The following is a 19,276-nucleotide window of genomic DNA, read 5'->3' as shown; positions in this document are numbered from 1 at the left end:
ACATGTTTTCTTTTCAGGCCAGAGCTTCCCTGCAATGTCTTTCTCAGCAGGTTGGTGGTGCTCCAATTCTCACACTCCCCCCTGTGCTTCATGCAAAGAAACATCATTTCCTCACATGTAGCAATACTATTATAGATACTTACAACTAACAAAGTAAAGGGGATGAAAAGAGAGAAAAAGAAATTGAGTGATGCATTAACAAAGGCTATAGGGGGCACTCCCCTTTTAGCAGGTGGACATTACAAACAGAAAAACTAAAGGGAACACTCCCCTTTAGTAAGTGAACATTATAAACAGTGTATACAATGTGGAAAAGGAAAACAGGAAAAAATCCATTTAAGTCTTTGGAAGTCTTTTCTCAGATGATTCTTGGGATGTCCTCTGGGTGTAGTTGTGGAATGGAAGTCTTTCAGGTGTTTCAGATGCTGGTAATCAGCCAGGAAAATTTGCTACAAAATTGAGCTTAACACAACTTTAAATAGCTTTGCTAACAATCAAATCAAACAATGAGAGTCCTCAAAAAAACATGTCTAAGGAAATTCAGAATCTTAGTTGTTACACATGAAACATATAATAAAAACAGAAAATTGAAACATTCTCTAAAACTTAATATTACTACACTCCCCCCTGTGGAGAATAAATTGAGAAGACAATTGTGATATTAATTTAGAAAATAATTTTTATATTTGTTTCATCACTTTTTGCATCATCTGTCTAATTATCCTCATACCATTATGAGAAATTAAAGAATCTAATATCATTGATAACAGATGTCAAGGCCAAATCCAACATTGTATTTATCATGACACCTGAGATAATTATGGGGGTTACCATAAAAGAACAGAGAAGAAATTGAGTCAGGCTTAATCAGATACATAGGATTGAGATGTCCATGACATCAGGCATATAGGAAGAGGAATTGAAGTCAGGTGTCAAATGAGATGGCATAGCCTGGCCACCCGGTGCCATGTGAAGGAAAATTAAAACAAGAAAATCCAACCTCGATGCTTGCCAATAGCCGTTTTCTCGGCCTTTCCCAAGGCAGTGCAGTACCTGGACTTCCCGCATGTCTCCCCTCATGTGATAGCTCAATGTCTGCTCTTGTATGTATTCCTCTTGTGATTGGATGGCATCTTGGCCAACTGGCATCTGATAACTCAGAATGAAGGCAATTAATGTCTTAAATAATAAATTCCCATAATCCAAGTCTCATATGGATTTAAAACTTAAGAATAATAATGATCACAAAAAATGTGAATGTGCCTAGACTCAGAATATAATATACAATTATGCAATAACTCCAGGTAATAGCTTTTTTTAACTAAGTATACAATTACTTTTGTGAAAAATCAGAACATATTTTAATACAAGTTAAAACATAATCTTAAAAGAATAAAATAAGCCCATACTATTGAGTTCAAAATGTAGTTGCAATAGCATAAAAAAGAAACCCTTATGTAACATTTGAACTGACTTTTATTAATTAAATTTTTTAAAGTCTAGAACATTTTTATTTCAATATCTAAAATCCCCAAATTGCATATTATTATTTTGCAAAATATGTCCCTATTTATGGCTATAATAAATTTGATTACATGAATATGAAAAAACTTTTGCAGATGATCCCCTCTTTTTTATGCTTATCAAAAGTAATACTTCTATAATTAATTTACACTTGCCATGGCAACCAGTTTGCCAGGGAAATGCTTTATAGAATTTGATCAAATAATCAGTTAGAAAAAACAAACAATTTAGAATATGGGAGCACAATACTCCCAGAGTTAACATTGTATTATGAAATCAAAACCATCTTGCATTGTTTCAAAATTGGAGAGATAGATGAATAGAACAGAATACACATGGAAGAATAAGAGACAATGGAATTCAATGGTCTATATGTGCTGGTACTGGTTTTACGTGGGAGCAATGTATGATTTGGATGGCAGCTGGAGTTGTTAGCAATACTTGGAAAGGACTTTCCCAAGCTGGCTGGGTCCTACTAGTCTGCTAAAAATTTTTGATATAGATAGGGGATTTTTCTCTGTGTGAGGCTAAGTAGCCTATTCAGAAAGATCTGTGACTATGTCAACATCAGTACCATGATCTAACTGAAAGAAGGATGCTAGACTAAATATTTTTTTTAAACAAGAAATTTAACTGAGCGTTTAACCACTCATGTTTGTTTAAAGACTTACACAAGCCACCTCACACCTATCAGATTGACTAATATGAAAAAAAGCAGTATAATAAATGTTGGAGAATCTGGAAAAATTGGAACACTAATGCATTGTTGGTGGAGCTTTGAACTGATCCAACTATTCTGGAGAACAATTTGGAACTCTGCCCAAAGTTCTATAAAACTGTGCATACTCTTTGACCCAGCAATACCATTATTAGGTCTTTATCCCAAAGAGATCATAAAAAAGGGAAAAGGATCCATATATACAAAAATATTTACATCTGCTCTTTTTATGGTAGCAAAGAATTGGAAATTGAGGGGATGCCCATCAATTGGGAAATGGCTACACAAATTGTGGTCCTGCAATGTCCTGGAATACTATTGTTCTGTAAGAAATGATGAACAGGCAGATTTCAGAAAAACCTGGAAAGACTTACATGAACTCATGCTGAGTGAAATGAACAGAACCTGGATAACATTGTACACAGCATCAACAACATTGTGTGATGATCAACTGTGATAGACATAACTCTTCTCAGCAATTCAATGATCCAGGTGTGAGAATTAGAGCACTACCAACCTGCTGAGAAAGATACTGCAAGGAAGCTCTGCCATGAAAAGAACGCATGCGACTTAGCATCTGGAAGTGATCTTTCTGGGGTTTTGAAGGTCAGATCAGCATCAGGAAGTGATGTCTGCCACCTGTGGGTCGTGTCAATCAGAGCTACCAGCCAATTAGCTTAGAGCTATGTGTGTGGACAGCCCTGTTTCTTGTTTCACAGAAGGCTTCTGAGAGAAGCGAGGGTCCTTTTCATTTTTGGGACTTTGGCTTGCTGGCAGGGACAGGCAGAATAGGGAGAACTTCATGTGGGCTGTTAGGGAAAGGCAAGTTTTTCTCTCTAGCTATACTGAATAGATCCAAATGAGGGTTTTCCTCTCTTGCTTTTATCACTAACTTCTAATACACTTTAATAAATATTTAAAAGGCTAAACTCTTGCTAAAGCTTCTAATTTAAGGTGACCATTCATTAGATCTTAGACATCACAGCTAGAATTTTAGACTTTACACAAGATAATTCCAAAGGACTCATGATAGAAAATGCTCTCCACCTCCAGAAAAAAGAACTGTGGAATGTAGATGCAGACTGAACCATACTGTTTCTACTTCTTTTGTTTTTTGAGATTTTTCCCTTTTTGTTCTCATTCGTTTGCAACATGACTACTACAGAAATATGTTTGATGTGATTGTACATATATAACCTTTGTCAGATTGCTTGTTGTCTTGGGTAGGGGGGAGGGAGAAAAATTGGAACTAGAAATCTTATAAAAACAAATGTAACTAGAAAATAAAATACTTTTATGATAAAAAAGACTTACACAAACACACACACATACTCACATACACATATACACATACAAATACCACACCCCTCCAAGGGACCATTAGATTAGATTGCTAAGAGACCATAATGACTTCTCATAAGAGGTAGTATTTATTTATCACTTTAAATTTTGCAAAACATTTTTATTTAAAGTTTTGAGTTCCAAGTTCTATCCTCCCCCACTGTTCCTTGAGGGGCTAAGGAATCAGATATAGGTTATACATATGCAATTATGTAAAACATTTTCATATTAGTCATTTTGTTTAAGAAGATTTGAATAAAAGAAAGTGAAAAACAGCATGCTTCAGTCTGTATTCAGTCAGTTTCAGTTTTCTCTCTGCAGGTGGGTATTATTGGCAACATTTTACATCTGTCAATCCATTTGATCCTTACAAGAACCTGGAAAGTAGAGATTATTATTATTCCCATTTTACATATGGGAAAACCAAGACTGATAAAACCCAACACCCTTCCCAAGGTCAGTAAATGTCTGAGACAGGATTATAAACTCAGGTCTTTTTGACCCCAGGTCCATTGGACTCTATCCACTGTGCCACCTATCAGATTGCTATCCACAGTGCCACCATGCCACCTGACCCATAGCATCACTTTCACATAGGACAGTTACTATTAGGAGCCAGAGGTGGTTTCCTGGTTTTCTTTCTCTCAGGATATCCTGAAAAAAACCCTGGGCCCTCAAGGTAAGCCTGATTGCTGGCTGGGACAGCTTCCTGATGAGCTGTTCTCAACTCATGCTAATTTCTGTCGAGGGGTACAAAAAGTGCTTTTGGCTAGAGACCATGGAATGCTCCTTGAACACATATCAAGAGTAGCTTGGCTCAGGGCTAAAGCTAGCATGGGGTAAACGAAGCTTTGCCCAAGGAGCCCACATCCAAAGGGAATGCTTTCTCTGTCCCCACATCTCATAATTCTCTATTCATCTGTTCTGTTACATAACTTCAGGCTTTTGTCCTCAGTTCCCATAGGGTAAGGGTGAGAGAGATTGTTGCCTCTTCCACTGCCAAAGCTTCCATGTTTAGACTCTCTTCTTGGGCTGCTGTCACCAACCTTGATTCAACAGTTTTTGCCCCAGATAAAAATATTGCTGATTAGAGTCCCAGCCCATCCCTTAAGGTGTGTTTGTTGCTCTGGTCTTTACCCATTGTGCTATTCAAATCACAGAAAGTACATGAGGAACACATTGAGGACATGATACATTTGGACACTTGAATTGAATGGTAGAAGAAGAAAAATGGTCATTTTTTCCTTTAAATAATATCTATTTGGAATGGCAACATGGTAGGTGTGTGGAAATTATCAGCCCCTGTAGGTACATCAGAATCCCTTATGGCCAAGAGAAGAGAGAAGGAATTGAATGTAAGAGGGGTTTTAGAGGGGGAAATGGCAGGATTTAGCAGCGCATTTGAGTCTAGCTGATCTAATAGCTATAGTAGCCTATGATACAGGTGCTAGTATCTCTAGTTTACAGATAAGGAAACTGAGTTTCAGAGAAGTGATTTGCCCAGAGTCATAGAGTCAATAAGTGAGGTACGATTCCAACCCAGGTCTTTGCAAGTTCAAGGGCTCTGCATCTCTATGTTTTTTGACAATTTTAGTTGTGATTTAGAGATGGCAAAGGCCCATAGCAATTCTTTCTTGTTTAAATAGTTGTCTTGTATAACAGGGAATTCACCAGTGCCCATCTACATGAATCTTGGAGAGTCTGAATCTGAGCTCTTGCCCTCAGGGAATTTATGTTCTAGGATGGAAATGTGGATCCCAATGGCCATTAAGCACCACAGTGATAAGGAGTTAAGTAATTAAACAAATATCAGTACAGTGCAATGTTATGGAACTCTACTAAAACAGATATCATCTGGCATTTAATTTTCCAAAAATTATCCATTTTGCTATTGAGAGTGTGAGTGGGAAACAGCAAAAGAGAACTAGACTTACTGTTCAATTCCCTTGCCTGTAATACCTGCCTTGAGTTGGGATGCAAACTCGTTTCTGGAAGTATCGTTCAGTTCTCCTGTTATTTTTTTTCCTCCTCCTGCCAGTTCCTATCCAAGCTGGTCATCTTCTGTATGTCTGTGGTGAGATAAGAATGAAGCTCCAGGGAATCTCTTTTTTTTTTTTTCAAAGTGAGGCAATTGGGGTTAAGTGACTTGCCCAGGGTCACACAGCTAGTAAGTGTTAAGTGTCTGAGGCTGGATTTGAACTCAGGTACTCCTGACTCCAGGGCCGGTGCTCTATCCACTGCACCACCTAGCTGCCCCTCTTTTTTTTTTAATGGAAAAATGACAGCATTGCTAAATCAGTCCCCAAAGTACAATACAATTCATTCTAAATTTATAATGTAGTTAGGTGAGCTCTAACTGGGGTCCAAGTCTGGCTGTTTTCTAATCTTCAAAGCCCTGTATCCAACATGGCCCCAGTTCTTCTCTTCTCCATGCTGGGCAGGGAGAGACCTTAGCATCTTTGTCTCTTGCAGCAACTGCTTATTTGTACAGCTGTGAACAGCTGGATACACGTAGCCCTCCCTGAATCTGCTGGGCCCAGAGAGCACTTCAGCATTTCCAAACACCTTTCCCACCCCTTTAGCCAATGATTCCTACAGCTCCAGTCCTGACACTGGACCCTGGTGCTAAACAAACACGAACTTTGCAGCTCTCCTTGTGTCTTGGTTGTTCCCCAAGGGCAGCGGCTCATCCCTCCAGCTGTTTGGGTGGGGGGAGAAGGGAAGGAGATGAGTCCTTGCCACTTGGAGTTCCTCCAACTCTCTTAACCTTGTTATTATCTGCAGTGCTTGACCCTGGATAAATTTGAAGGCTATGATGATGAAATCCAACTCACCCACCGAGCCCTCTCCCTGCTGGAGCAGAATCGATTCTGGGCTGGAGTGGTGTTCTCTGATATCTACCCCTGGAACAGTGAGCCACCACGTCACATGAAGTATAAGATCCGCATGGACATAGATGCAGTGGAAAAAACCAATAAGATCAAAGACAGGTGAGGCCTCGTCTACCTCCAGTGGATTGTCCCATGTGTGGTGATGGTGCCTACCAGAAGAGCTTACCACCATTCCATACCCAAGTTAGCCAAGCCTGTGACCTTCACTGCCCACTCCCCTTAGGTCAACTGCATTGATTGTATCAAGCACAGAGAGACTCAGGGTTTGCTATAACCAAAAGGCACATTTGAATGTGAATTGATATCCAGAAATCATAAAGAGGCCCAATGCCTTCAGCCTTCCTTCATCCTTAGCACTTGTACCCATTATCTCATTATAGATGTTTTGTCTGTTGGTTCTTTCTTTAAAATGAGGATGATGATATTCCTGAATGAATGAATGAAAAAGCACTTATTAAGATTTACTATGTGGTGGGGCAGCTAGGTAGCACAGTGGATAACACGCTGGCCCTGGATTCAGGAGGACCTGAGTTCAAATCCGGCCTCAGACACTTGACACTAGCTGTGTGACCCTGGGCAAGTCACTTAACCCTGGTTGCCCCGCCCAAAAAACAAAACAAAACAAAACAAAACAAAAGATTTACTATGTGGTAACACAGTGCGAAGCCCTTGAGATAAAAGTTGAAAAAGCCAGGTAATCCCTTTCTCCAGGAATCCCCTATACCTGGGAGAGACAACACTTATATGACAAGACCTGGAAGTCCTAGGGGTGTAGCAGGAGGACAGATGGCAAGGCCAAGGAGTTCTTAGGTCAGATGACAGTGCTGGGGATCTGGAGGGCACAGCCTCATGATGGATGGTTAAGGGGGCCTTAGCAAACAGGGGCAGAGCAGATGGTAAGTCATAGTGATCCTCTACTTTACCAGAAGGATTACACTTAGTGACTCCCAGCTCCCTTGAACAAAAGGGACTGGAATGATGACAGCACTGCCAAATCAGTCCACAAAGTACAGTAAATTCCCCCTAAAGTCATGACAGAATTAGGTGAGATCTAAGCCCTTCCCACTTCAGAATAGAGTTTGGAAGTCTTAGGGAAAGAGTTCAAGGGTGAGTTTTTGTCCACTTATAGTAAGAGCCTCAGGAAATGAGAATGATGTGCACAGTCCATTGAAGCTGGGCCTTTTCCACCTTTGTTTATTTTTTTTCAGGTACTGGGATCCTGGTCCAAGAGCTGATCCAGTGGAAGACTTCCGTTACATTTGGGGTGGGTTTGCCTATCTACAGGACATGATTGAACAGGGGATTATAAGGAGCCAGACCAAGGCAGACGTGCCTATTGGAGTCTATCTGCAGCAGATGCTATACCCCTGCTTTGTAGATGATGTGTGAGTCAAAGTAGTATCTTGATCTTCTTCCTTGATAAGCTAGTTGGGGCAGCTGGGAGGTGCCTCTGGTGTCAGGAAGGCTCAAAACCTTTCAGTCTTTGATCTCAGTCTGGGACCAGAGAGAGAATTCCTGGGGTGTGGGGGAGGGGAAGGAGAGAGATGACCAGGTGGCCAAGCTGGGGAAAAAGTTCCATGGAGTCATTGTTTCCCTGCTCTAATGGGAAGAACATCAAAGAAAGTAAGATGGAAGAAAGAGTAAAAGCATTTTTGTCCATTTGCTAGGGAATCATGGAATCATAGAATTCTATAACTGGAACATATCTTAGAAGGGAAGGTGAAAGAAGGAAGAAGGGACACATCCTGAAAACTAGAACCACAGAAGTTAGGTTTGTGATGTACATAGGTGGAAAGTCACAAAGGGTGACCCTGGGGGAGAAGGGCCAAGGCACATGCATTTCAGACTGTATAGTGCATTTGGTATTTTCTTTTTAAGGACACCAGCCAGAGTCCCTTTCTCTACCAAATTAAGGCTCTGCATTGAAATCCAGTCTGGTTTCTAGGAGCTGGTGAATAATGCATTCCCTTCACTAATTAGCATTCCCATGATGGATGAAGGATGAAAAGGTAAAGGAATGTGAACAAGGCAACAGGCCACAGTGGAGGGAGAGCCTGTCCTGGAGTCAAGAAGACTGGGTTCAAGGCCAGACTCTCACTTCTTCTGGCTCAGTGGTCCTGGGCAAGACATTTAACCTCTCTATGACCTAGGCAACACTGTAAGACTCTTTGTGGTCCAGTGGATATTGATCAGCATGGGTTGAGAGTTTCCTTGCTGGGAGTTTTCTACAGCAGTGAAATCACAGGTCTGGTCTGAGGACAAAAATAATGTGTGCCCTTAGCTTCTAGGGCGCTCTTTCCCTTGCTAAAACATGCGCACTATTAAAACTATATCCGTGATGGCCAGCAACCACCTAAATGGCTAGTCCTATGATTTTGTTTATGGAGAAAAGAGTGCAGGTGACTCTGGAGGAGAGTGAGGCTGCTGACTTTGCACAGCCCTGCCTCACTTAAATCCAATGCACTCCAAGTCATAACATCCCCCTGATGTCTTCTTCAAGAACAAAGGACACACAACAAGAGTGCTTTTGGTCCAGCCATGGCAACCTCATTAACCAAAGGTAGATGGAGCCAGCAGAGTTAGCTGAGTTTGGCAAGGGTGGTGATACTGAAAAAGACAAGAACAGATATCTGAATGGTAGAGTGGAAAGAGCACTAATTCAGGAGTCAGAGGACCTGAATTCAAATCCATTTCTGCCACTTACTACCTGTGTGACCTTGAGAAAGACACAATCTCCCTCAGCTTTGGTTTCCTCATCTGTAAAGCAAAGAATCTTGCACTGGAACAGGACTTCTTAAAGTTTTTCCACTAGTGACCCCTTTTCACCCAAGAACAATGACCTATATTGTTATACATTTTATATATTTCTATTTATATTTGATACATGAAGCCTTTATCAAAAACACTGGTTGTAAAAATTGTTTCCCAGTTTTCTGCTTTCTTTCTAAACTTGGTTGCATTAGTTTTGTTTGTGTACAACTTTTTAATTTAATGTAATCAAAATTATACATTTTGCATTTAATAATTTTCTCTATCTCATCTTTGGTCATAAATTCTTCCCTTCTCCATAGATCTGACAGGTAAACTATTCTTTCCTCTCTTAATTTGCCTATGTTATCTCCTTTTATTTCCAAATCATGTACTCATTTTGAACTTTTTTTTGTATACAGTGTTAGATGTTCTTCTATACCTAATTTCTCCCATGCTATTTTCCATTTTTTTCAACACTTTTTATCAAATAATTGTTTATTTCCCTCCATCCTATTTTTCCCTTGTTTATACTTTTTTTCTCTCCTTTCACCCTGATTCTTCACACCAGTCTTTTGCTTCTGATCACCACCACCCTCAATCTTCCCTCCCTTCTATCAGCCCCACCTCCCTTTTCTTTCCCCGTTTTCCTCCTACTTCTGCTCTCCAGATCCTTGCTCCACCCTTTTCTTTTCTCTTTCCCTACTTACTCCTTTTGAGGCAAATCCAATGAGAGTAAGGTTTAAACATTGCCCACCTCTACCTTCTTTCTTTCTATTTTAATAGATCTTTTGTACCTCTTCATGTAATGTGATTTACCCCATTATGCCTCCCCTTTCCTCTTCTCCCAGCATAATCCTTTTTGTTACCCCTTAAGATTTTTTTAATATCAATACATGAAAACCAACTTATACCCACACCCTCTGTCTATGTGTACTCCTTCTATCTGCCCTAATACAGATACAGTTCTTAAAAAGTTACAAGTATTTTCTTGTATAAATATCTGTCAGAATATAAATATTTTGACCTTATCAAATTACATGGTATGTTTTTCCCTGTTTTACCTCTTTATGCTTCCTTTGAATCTTGTATTTGAAGACTGAATTTTTTGTTCCCTTCTGTACTTTTCATTAGGAATGTTTTAAAGTCCCCTATTTTATTAAATGTCTATCTTTTCCCATGAAAGATTATGATTAATTTTTCTAGGTAATAGATTCCTGGTTTCAATCCAAGCTCTTTTGCCCTCTGGAATATCATATTCCAAGACCTCTGATCCTTTAATGTTGAAGCTGCCAGGTCATGTGTAATCCTAATTATGGCTCCTTGATATTTAAATTGTTTCTTTCTAGCTACTTGCCATATTCTCTCCTTCACCTGATAATTCTGGAATTTGACTACAATATTCCTTGGAGTTTTCCTTTTAGAGTATCTTACAGGAGCTGATCAGTGGATTCTTTCAGTGACTATTTTTTCCTCTGGTTCTAAGACATTGGGGCAGTTCTCCTTGATAATTTCCTGATATATTCTCTGCAGGCTCTTTCTTTGATCATGATCCTCAGGTAGCCCAATAATTCTTAAATTGTTCCTCCTGGATCTATTGTTTTTCTGAGGAGGTCTGTTGTTTTTCTGAGGAGGTATTTTATGTTTCCTCCTATTTTTACATTCTTTTGTTTCTCCTTTATTACTTCCTGATGTCTCACTGAATCATTAGCTTCCATCTGCCCAATTCTGATTCTTATGGAATTATTTTCTGCAGTCAGCTTTTGTACCTCCTTTTCCATTTGGCCAAGTATATTTTTTAAGGAATTGTTTTCTTCAATCAATTTTTTTTTTGGTGGGGCAATGAGGGTTAAGTGACTTGCCCAAGGTCACACAGCTAGTGTCAAGTGTCTGAGGCCAGATTTGAACTCAGGTCCTCCTGAATCCAGGGCTGGTGCTTTATACACTGTGCCACCTAGGACAATTTTTATCCTTTTTTCCAAGCTATTGACACTCTCTTGCAGAACTCATATTTCTTTAACCCGTTTTTCTTCTAACTCTCTGATTTCTCCTTTTTGAGCTCTTACAAGAGGACTTTTTGGTCCCAAGACCAATTCATCTTCCCCTCTAAGGTTTCACATGTGGGCATTTTGACATTGTTGTCCTCTTCTGAGTTTGTGTTTTTGTCTTCTCTGTCTCCACTGTAGCTTTCTATGGTGAGGGTTCTTTTCTGTTTATTACTTAAATTTTAGCCTGGTCTGGTGCCTTTTAAGTTGGACTCTGCTCTTGGGGCACAGAGGGCACTGTGCCAAGCTTTTTGTACTAGGGGCCAGGGGCATGATAACTGGCTGTGAGGGCTCCACTGCCCAGAAGTCCCAAAGTCAAATTTTCTATCCAATTCTGGTCTTTTCATCAAGAATGCCTGAAAGTTCTCTTTTTCATTGAATGCCCATTTTCCCCCTGAAGAATTATACTTAGTTTTGCTGCATAGGTGATTCTTGGTTGTAATCCCAGTTCCTTTGCCCTCTGGAATATCATATTCCAGGCCCATTGATCATTTAAGGTAGAAGCTGCTAAATATTATGTGATCCTAACTGTGGCTCCATGGTACTTGAATTGTTTCTTTCTGACTGCTTGAAATTCCTCCTTGATCTTAGAGCTCTGAAATTTGGTTATATTCTGGGGAGTTTTCATTTTGGGATCTCTTCCTGGAGGTGATGATGGATTGTTTCAATTTCTATTTTATCCTCTGGTTCTAGAATATCAGGGCAGTTTTCTTTGGTAATTTCTTGAAAGATGATGTCTAGACTTTTTTTGATTATGGGTGAGAACTCAGGCTTTTAGAAAGGCTCTGTCTTTCCTCTGCCATCTTGGCTCTACCTACCCTGCCTGAGAAATTTTTATGTGACACTGGGTATACTTATGTGTGTGTGTATGCATGTATGTATTGTAGGGACCAAATTTTAATTGGGGAGTGTTAGCTAGGCAGCTCACCGCAATATTGGGGCAAGGAAGGAGACCAATAGCCTCCCTCAAAAACAGAACAGGGTTTATTAACAAGAAGGAACTTAAAAACACAAGCAAAATCAGTGGAATTAAGGGAAAGGGAAAACAATTGGGGAAGGGAAACGATACGACCTGAATAACACCACCGCCCAGGGATCAGCTGAGAACACACAGCTGCATCCTGTCACTTTCCAGCTTCAAGCTAGAATGGCGAAACTCCTCCCTTCTTCTTCCCAGCAGACCCCAGGCTGACCATACACAGCCCCAAGCTAATTGTCTGGCAGCCCTGACTGACAGTCACATGACTGCCCTCACTGGGCTTCCAGTCATTATAATTTTGCCAGGCCCATGTAGGCGTCAAGGAGTGGTGATGACATGAGGTGCCAGTGCCATAGTGATGGCTGCAACCAGTGGGTGCAGCACTGTGCTATTTGCGGAGACGCTGAGCCTGAGCCCCAGGCCAGTGTGCTTGACGTGGTTTTTTTAAATTCTAGCCAAAAGATGGGGTCATAAAAACCTCAAATAACAATTCTTTAAAGTACATACATATACATACACATGGAACCTTTTACTGTTGCCAAATTTTTCTCAACCTTCACATTCAGTCACCAGCAGTTTAAGAAGCTATGGACAAGAAGGTCCATGAGGTCCCTTCTAGCTCTTCCCCTGTGGTCCTATTAAAGTTTCCTAAGATATGCCTGTGTACTTTTTTTTTTAAAGGATTTTAATTTATTTATAGATAATAAATATTTTTATTTAAAGTTTTGATTTCCAAATTCTATCCTTCTTTCCTTTTTCTTCTCCCCCTTCCCTGAGGCAGTAAGCAATCATATGTAGGTTATACATATGCAATTATGTAAAACATTACCATATTAGTAATTTTCTTTAAGAAAACTTGAATAGAAGAAAAAATGAAAGAAAGTTAAAAATAGCATGCTTCAGTCTATGTTCAATCAATATCAGTTCTTTCTTTGGAGGTGGATAGTATATTCCCTCATTATTCCTTTGGGATTGTCTTGGATCATTGTATTGCTGAAAGTAGTTAAGTCATTAACAGCTCTTCATCAAATAATATTGCTGTCACTGTGCACATTTTCCTGGTTCTGCTTACTTCACTATACATCAGTTCATATGTGTCTTTACAGGCTTTTCTGAAATCATTCTGCTTGTCATTTCTTATAGTATAATAATATTCTATCACAATCATATACTACAGCTTATTTAGCCATTCCCCAACTAATGAGCATTCCTTTGATTTCTAATTCTTAGCCACCACAAAAAAAGCTGTCATAAATATTTTTATACAAATAGATCATTTTTTCTTTTTTGGGATATAAACCTAGTAATGGTATTGCTGGATCAAAGGGTATGCACAGTTTTATAGCCCTTTGGGCATAGTTTCAGATTGCCCCCCAAAATGGTTGGATCAGTTCACAATTCTACCAACAGTGTATTAGTGTCCCACTTTCCCCCATACCTCTAACATTCAATATTTCCCTTTTTTGTTATATTTTCCACTCTTATAAATGTGAAATTATATCTCAGTTATTTTAATTTGCATTTATTTTATCAATAGTGATTTAGAGCATTTTTCCATATGACTATAGATAGCTTTGATTTTTTTTGTCTGAAAACTGCCTCTTCATATCCTTTGACCATTTATCAACTGAGGAATGACTTATATTTTTATAAATTTGACTCATTTCCCTACATATTTCAGAAATAAGGCCTTTATCAGAGATACCTGTTTCAAAAATTCTCAGTTTTCTGCTTTCCTTATAATTTTGCTTGAATTGATTTTGTTAGTGCAAAAGCTTTTAAATGTTATATAATCAAAATTATCTATTTTACATTACTCTCTATATCTTCTTTAGTCCTAAGTTCTTCTCTGTCCATAAATCTGATAAACAAACTATTCCATTCTCTCTTAATTTTCTTATGGTATCATCCTTTATGTGTAAATCATGTACCCATTTTGACCTTATTTTTGTATATGGTGTGAGATGTTGGTCTATACCTAGTTTCTGCCATAATGTTTTCCAGTTTTCCCAGAAGTTTTCCCCATTCTTTTTTTTTTTTTTTTTTTGGGCCAGGCAATGAGGGTTAAGTGACTTGCCCAGGGTCACACAGCTAGTAAGTGTCAAGTTTCTAAGGCCAGGTTTGAACTCAGGTCCTCCTGAATCCAGGGCCGGTGCTTTATCCACTGCGCCACCTAGCTGCCCCTTCCCAGCAGTTAAAAAAAAAAAATAATGGGTTCCAAAAGTTTGGATCTTTGGGTTTATCACATACTATATTACTATAATCATTTACTATAGTATAATTTGCACCTATTCTATTGATATACCTCTCTATTTCTTAGCTAGTACCAGATTATTTTGATAATTGCCTGTGTACTTGTTACAGCAGGGTTTAGGGCAGGGAGAAGGGTAGACAGGAGAAAATCAAACCCAGGCTAGTCTATAGGTTCCCATCTCTTTCATACCTCAATGATTCCTGTTTTAAAGGGAGAACTTCCAACCCCAACCAGCTACCTCTGGTCACATCTCCTGCGAAGTATACTTTGTATTTGGAGATAAGGAGGAGATAGGAAGAGGTTCAAGTAAGGGACACGCAACTAGACATTTCAGAACCATGATATGGGGATGGGGTGGGGGGAGGCTGGATAGAAGAATAGCAAGAAGGTGAAACTAACCATCATGATAAACATCATGAGAGACCTTTGATCCCAGGAGTGTAGGCTTTGTGAACTCAAAGACAAATTCCTTTTCCCCAGGCAGTCAGTCAACAAGCAGTTATTTCATGCTTACTATATGCTGGGCACTGTGATATTGAAACTTTCCCACATGGGAGTTAGGTCCTTCCTGTTACAATATGCAACCCCTTTAATGATTAATAATATCAGTTGAGGGTTCTATTAACAAATTAAACATACATGTTTTCACACATGGAGAATCTATATTGTGTTTAGATTGGAAAGCTAAATACTACATGCATTCTGCACAACAAATGTAACCTTATTCATTGAGGATGTCAAAAAAATTGTTAGAAGTGAGAGCAATCCTGAATTTAGAGTCAGTTAAAGTCTTTTTTTTTTTTTTTAGTGAGGCAATTGGGGTTAAGTGACTTGCCCAGGGTCACACAGCTCGTAAGTGTGTGTTAAGTGTCTAAGGCCGAATTTGAACTCAGGTTCTCCTGACTCCAGGGCTGGTGCTCTATCCACTGCGCCACCTAGCTGCCCCCTGTCAGTTACAGTCTTTTTTTTTTTTTTTTTTTTTTTTGCAGGGCAATGGGGGTTAAGTGACTTGCCCAGGGTCACACAGCTAGTAAGTGTCAAGTGTCTGAGGCCGGATTTGAACTCAGGTACTCCTGAATCCAAGGCCAGTGCTTTATCCACTGTGCCACCTAGCCGCCCCCCAGTTACAGTCTTAAAGAAGTCTGCTATAATTTCTGGCAAGTAGCAATCACATTGTCATCAACCTTTTTGAAAGACCACACTGTTCACTTTTTGGTGTGAGGAAGGGACTAGAAAAGGTGCCCTCAAAATTGTCTCCTTCGCCCAACTCTGATCTACATACCACAGCAGGTGGGGATCCCAACCTGTGCTGAAAACACACACAAAAATGTATAAAAGCTGTTTTGAAGATAATTCCTCTCGCCACTGATACATGGAATATGCACACACTTATGGACAACAAGAAATCTAACAGACTTGAAAGATGAACAGTTTGCTGCAAGAGAACTCAGTGGTATTGCATCCAAATAACAGCCCTAAGTGACATTGGGTGGCAAATGAAGGTCAGCTTACCTAAGTTGAAGCTAGATGGGTATTTTTCTGCAGTGGCTAAAGCGATATGGGAGTGCAATGAGGCTGTCATAGATTTTGCAATCAAAACTCATCTAACCAACAAGCTTGACTGTCTACCAAAAGCAGTGAACAACAGGCTCATGACAATGCAATTGGCACTTGTATGAAAGTGCCATACCATCATTATCAATGCATATTCTCCCACCATGATGAACCCTTATTAGGTCAAAGAAAAATATCATGGAGATGTGGAAACCCTCATCATCAGTGTGCCAAAGAGGACAAGCTTATAATTCTAGGTGAGTTTAATGCAAGAGTAGGCACAGACTACAAGACATAGCAGAGAGTTCTTGGGAGGAATGGAGTTTGAAATAGTAACAGCAACGTTACTTATTACTGAGGATTTCATTCATGCATCTCAGGACCTCATCGCCAACATTGTCTTCTATTTATCCAAATTCAATAGAACTTCCTGGATGCTGACCTCATTGTGGTATGGCTGTGAAACTTGGAGAGTATACCAGGGCCATGCCAGGAAACTGGGTCACTTTCACTTGAATTGTTTTAGGAAGATTCTGAAGATGACCCTGCACTGGGTACTGGACAATGAGGCCCTTTCTTGAACTAAATGGCCAACCATTCAAATTCTACTGCAGAGAGTGCTGGAAACAGTGTTAAGAATGCGAAAATAATATTTCCTTAAAAGACTATTTTATGGAAAATTCATGTAAGGCAGGGCTCACATGATAGTCAGAAGTTATACAAGGACACTCTCAAGGTCTTTCTGAAGAACTCTGGAATGGATTGCTTGACAGGGGAGACACAGGCAAAGGACCCACCAGCACAGCATGCCCACATCAAAGAAGGTGCTGTGATCTCTTACAAGGGGAGTAGAATTGCAGTATTTCGAAAGAAACATGAGATGCACAGATGAACAGAGACCTCCACTCCAAATGTTTATATGAACCCTTTGGGACCTTTCCCTAGATACAGTCCAGCAGGCTGTATCTAGACTCCAACATAGTGATGTCATTTTGGTTGTCTTCCAGAATGAAGGACAACAACCAACCAAGTGTCTGAAGTTGAATTTGAACTAACCAAGATAAGTATTCTTGACTTCAGGCCTGGCACTCTAGCCACTGCAACACCTACTCCCCCCTAATAGGGAAATAGTTATCAAAATATATGTCTTTAAAAAACCAATAATTTCACAGACTTCTGGCTAAGTACTCTGGATTGCTATTGATTTCTACACAAAGTAGTTAAATGCAAGGGAGTCTGGGAAGGAGTGGCTAGGAGGTGGGGATGGGCTAGGGACAAGGAGGACCACCAAAGGCTTCCTCCATTGCAAAGGCACAAAGAGGGGTCACAGAGAATTTCCAGTAACCTAGCTGGTTCTCCCCAATGTCCTGACCAATCAATACCTGGTGGGAAATGTTTTTACCACACAGTACTTGGCCCCAGGACAACACCAGCAGCTGGTAAATGGTGTCTAGGTGGCTTTTTAAAAAAATAATAAACTTTTTTATTTATAGTTTTGGGTTCCAATTTTTATCCTTCTTTCCCTCCCTCCCTCCCCTAGTCCCTCCCTGAGGCAGCAATCAGATATGGCTTATACATTACCATATTTGTCATTTTATACAAGAAAACTTCATTAAAAGAAAAAAAATGAAAGAAAGTGAAAAATAGCATGCTTCAGTCTGTTCCATTGATATCAGTTCTTTCTTTGGAGGTAGGTAGTATGTTTCATCAATAGGTCTTTGGGATTGTCTTGAATCATTGTATTGTTGCGAACAGTTAACTCATTCACAGTTCTTCATTAAACAATAATGCTGTCTCTGTATACAACATTCTCCTAGTTCTGCTCACTTCACTATACATCACTTCATACATGTCTTTCCAGACCTTTCTTGAAGTCATCTTGGTTGTCATTTTGTTATAGGCCTCACCCAACTTCCCCCAGCCACCACCAGTGGGGGATGCTCCTCTCCCTATAGGGGAAATTTCCAGTCAGACGATCACCTCATCAGACCACCATCTGCCTATCTCCTGCTCAGTGTCATGTCTCTGTGCCATGCCTCCTCCCCATAAGAAGAAGTCCAAGGATTTCTCTCTTGGTTTCCTTTCCCTAGCACCCTAAATAAACTATCATTTTATTCTAATTGGATTTGTGTGTAAGAGGGTGTAATTATTTAAATTATTTAAAGAGGAATTCCTAAGAACCCCTATCCCAAACCCCCCACTCTATTTTCCCCATAACAATTTCTTATAGCACAATAATATTCCATCACCATCATATACCAGTTTGTTTAGCCATTCCTCAATTGATGGGCATTCCTTTGATTTCCAATTCTTAGCTACCACAAAAAGAGTTGCTATAAATATTTTTGTACAAATAAGTCCTTTTCTCTTTTTGGGGATATCTTTGGGATATAAACCTAACAGTGAGTGATATTTCTGGATCAAAGGATATGCACAGTTTGATAGCCCTTTGGGCATAGTTCCTAATTGCTCTGCAGAATAGTTGGATCTTTTCAGAAATCCGCCAACAGTGGATTAGTATCCCTGCTTCCTAACATCCCCTCCAACATCCAATATTTTACAGTTGTGTTATATATACTGGGCTGCCTTCTGGCTGCAGGCTAGTTGGTGCGCGTGGCTCATACAAACCGCATGCTCTGACAGCACGCGCCCGACCACACAGAGCACTTCACAGCTGACTACCTTAAGGCCAGTCCTACACCTGCTCACAGCTTCCAGGTAGGCTTCCCCGCATGCAAAGAGGACGCGAGGGAGAAGCTGGAGGTCCTCAACGAGCAAGCCCCCACCGGCCCCCCCTAGCCTTGCTCCACCTGTTACTTGGGGAGCCTAAGCCCCGCCCCCTCCGGCTCCGACCAATCCGCAGGCCCTGGGGGCGGGCCACGTGGCGAGCGGGAGGCTCGGTGGGGGCGGGGCGGCCGCAGCTCGAGGGCAGGGGGCGGGGGAGCCGGGGCAGCCTCCTCAGTCTCTAGTGAAGGCGGCGGTGGCAACGGCCATAGCTACTGTGCTGGAGCTGGTCCTCCGAGCTGGCCCTGGGAGGACGGACTCTGCCCCGTTGACAGTGGGCTGCGAGGACCTCCATGTCCGCCCTGCGTACCTGTTGCTCCACCAGTGAGTGTCACCCAGCCCCGCAACCCCGCCGCTGCCGTGGGGGAGGAGGAGGCGGGCCCCCTCAGGTCCCCCGCGCCAGGCTCGGGGTCCCGGAGCTGAGCGAGGGTCGCGACC

General features: G+C 40.6%; 1 protein-coding gene across 1 annotated transcript in view; it reads left to right on the top strand.

The window, feature by feature from the left end:
- LOC122755183 (retinal-specific phospholipid-transporting ATPase ABCA4-like) overlaps nucleotides 1-19,276 on the top strand; it is a 37,587-nt gene that overhangs the window by 13,408 nt on the left and 4,903 nt on the right. The window contains exons 6-9 of the mRNA XM_044003520.1: nucleotides 6,368-6,573; nucleotides 7,683-7,857; nucleotides 18,698-18,772; nucleotides 18,918-19,162. Coding sequence (XP_043859455.1) covers nucleotides 6,368-6,573; nucleotides 7,683-7,857; nucleotides 18,698-18,772; nucleotides 18,918-19,162 — 701 coding nt within the window. The remainder of the gene's footprint in view (nucleotides 1-6,367; nucleotides 6,574-7,682; nucleotides 7,858-18,697; nucleotides 18,773-18,917; nucleotides 19,163-19,276) is intronic.

Source organism: Dromiciops gliroides, chromosome 4 (genome assembly GCF_019393635.1).
Source record: "Dromiciops gliroides isolate mDroGli1 chromosome 4, mDroGli1.pri, whole genome shotgun sequence".
Classification (NCBI taxonomy): Eukaryota; Metazoa; Chordata; class Mammalia; order Microbiotheria; family Microbiotheriidae; genus Dromiciops; species Dromiciops gliroides.
This window is presented reverse-complemented; position numbering and strand designations above follow the sequence as displayed.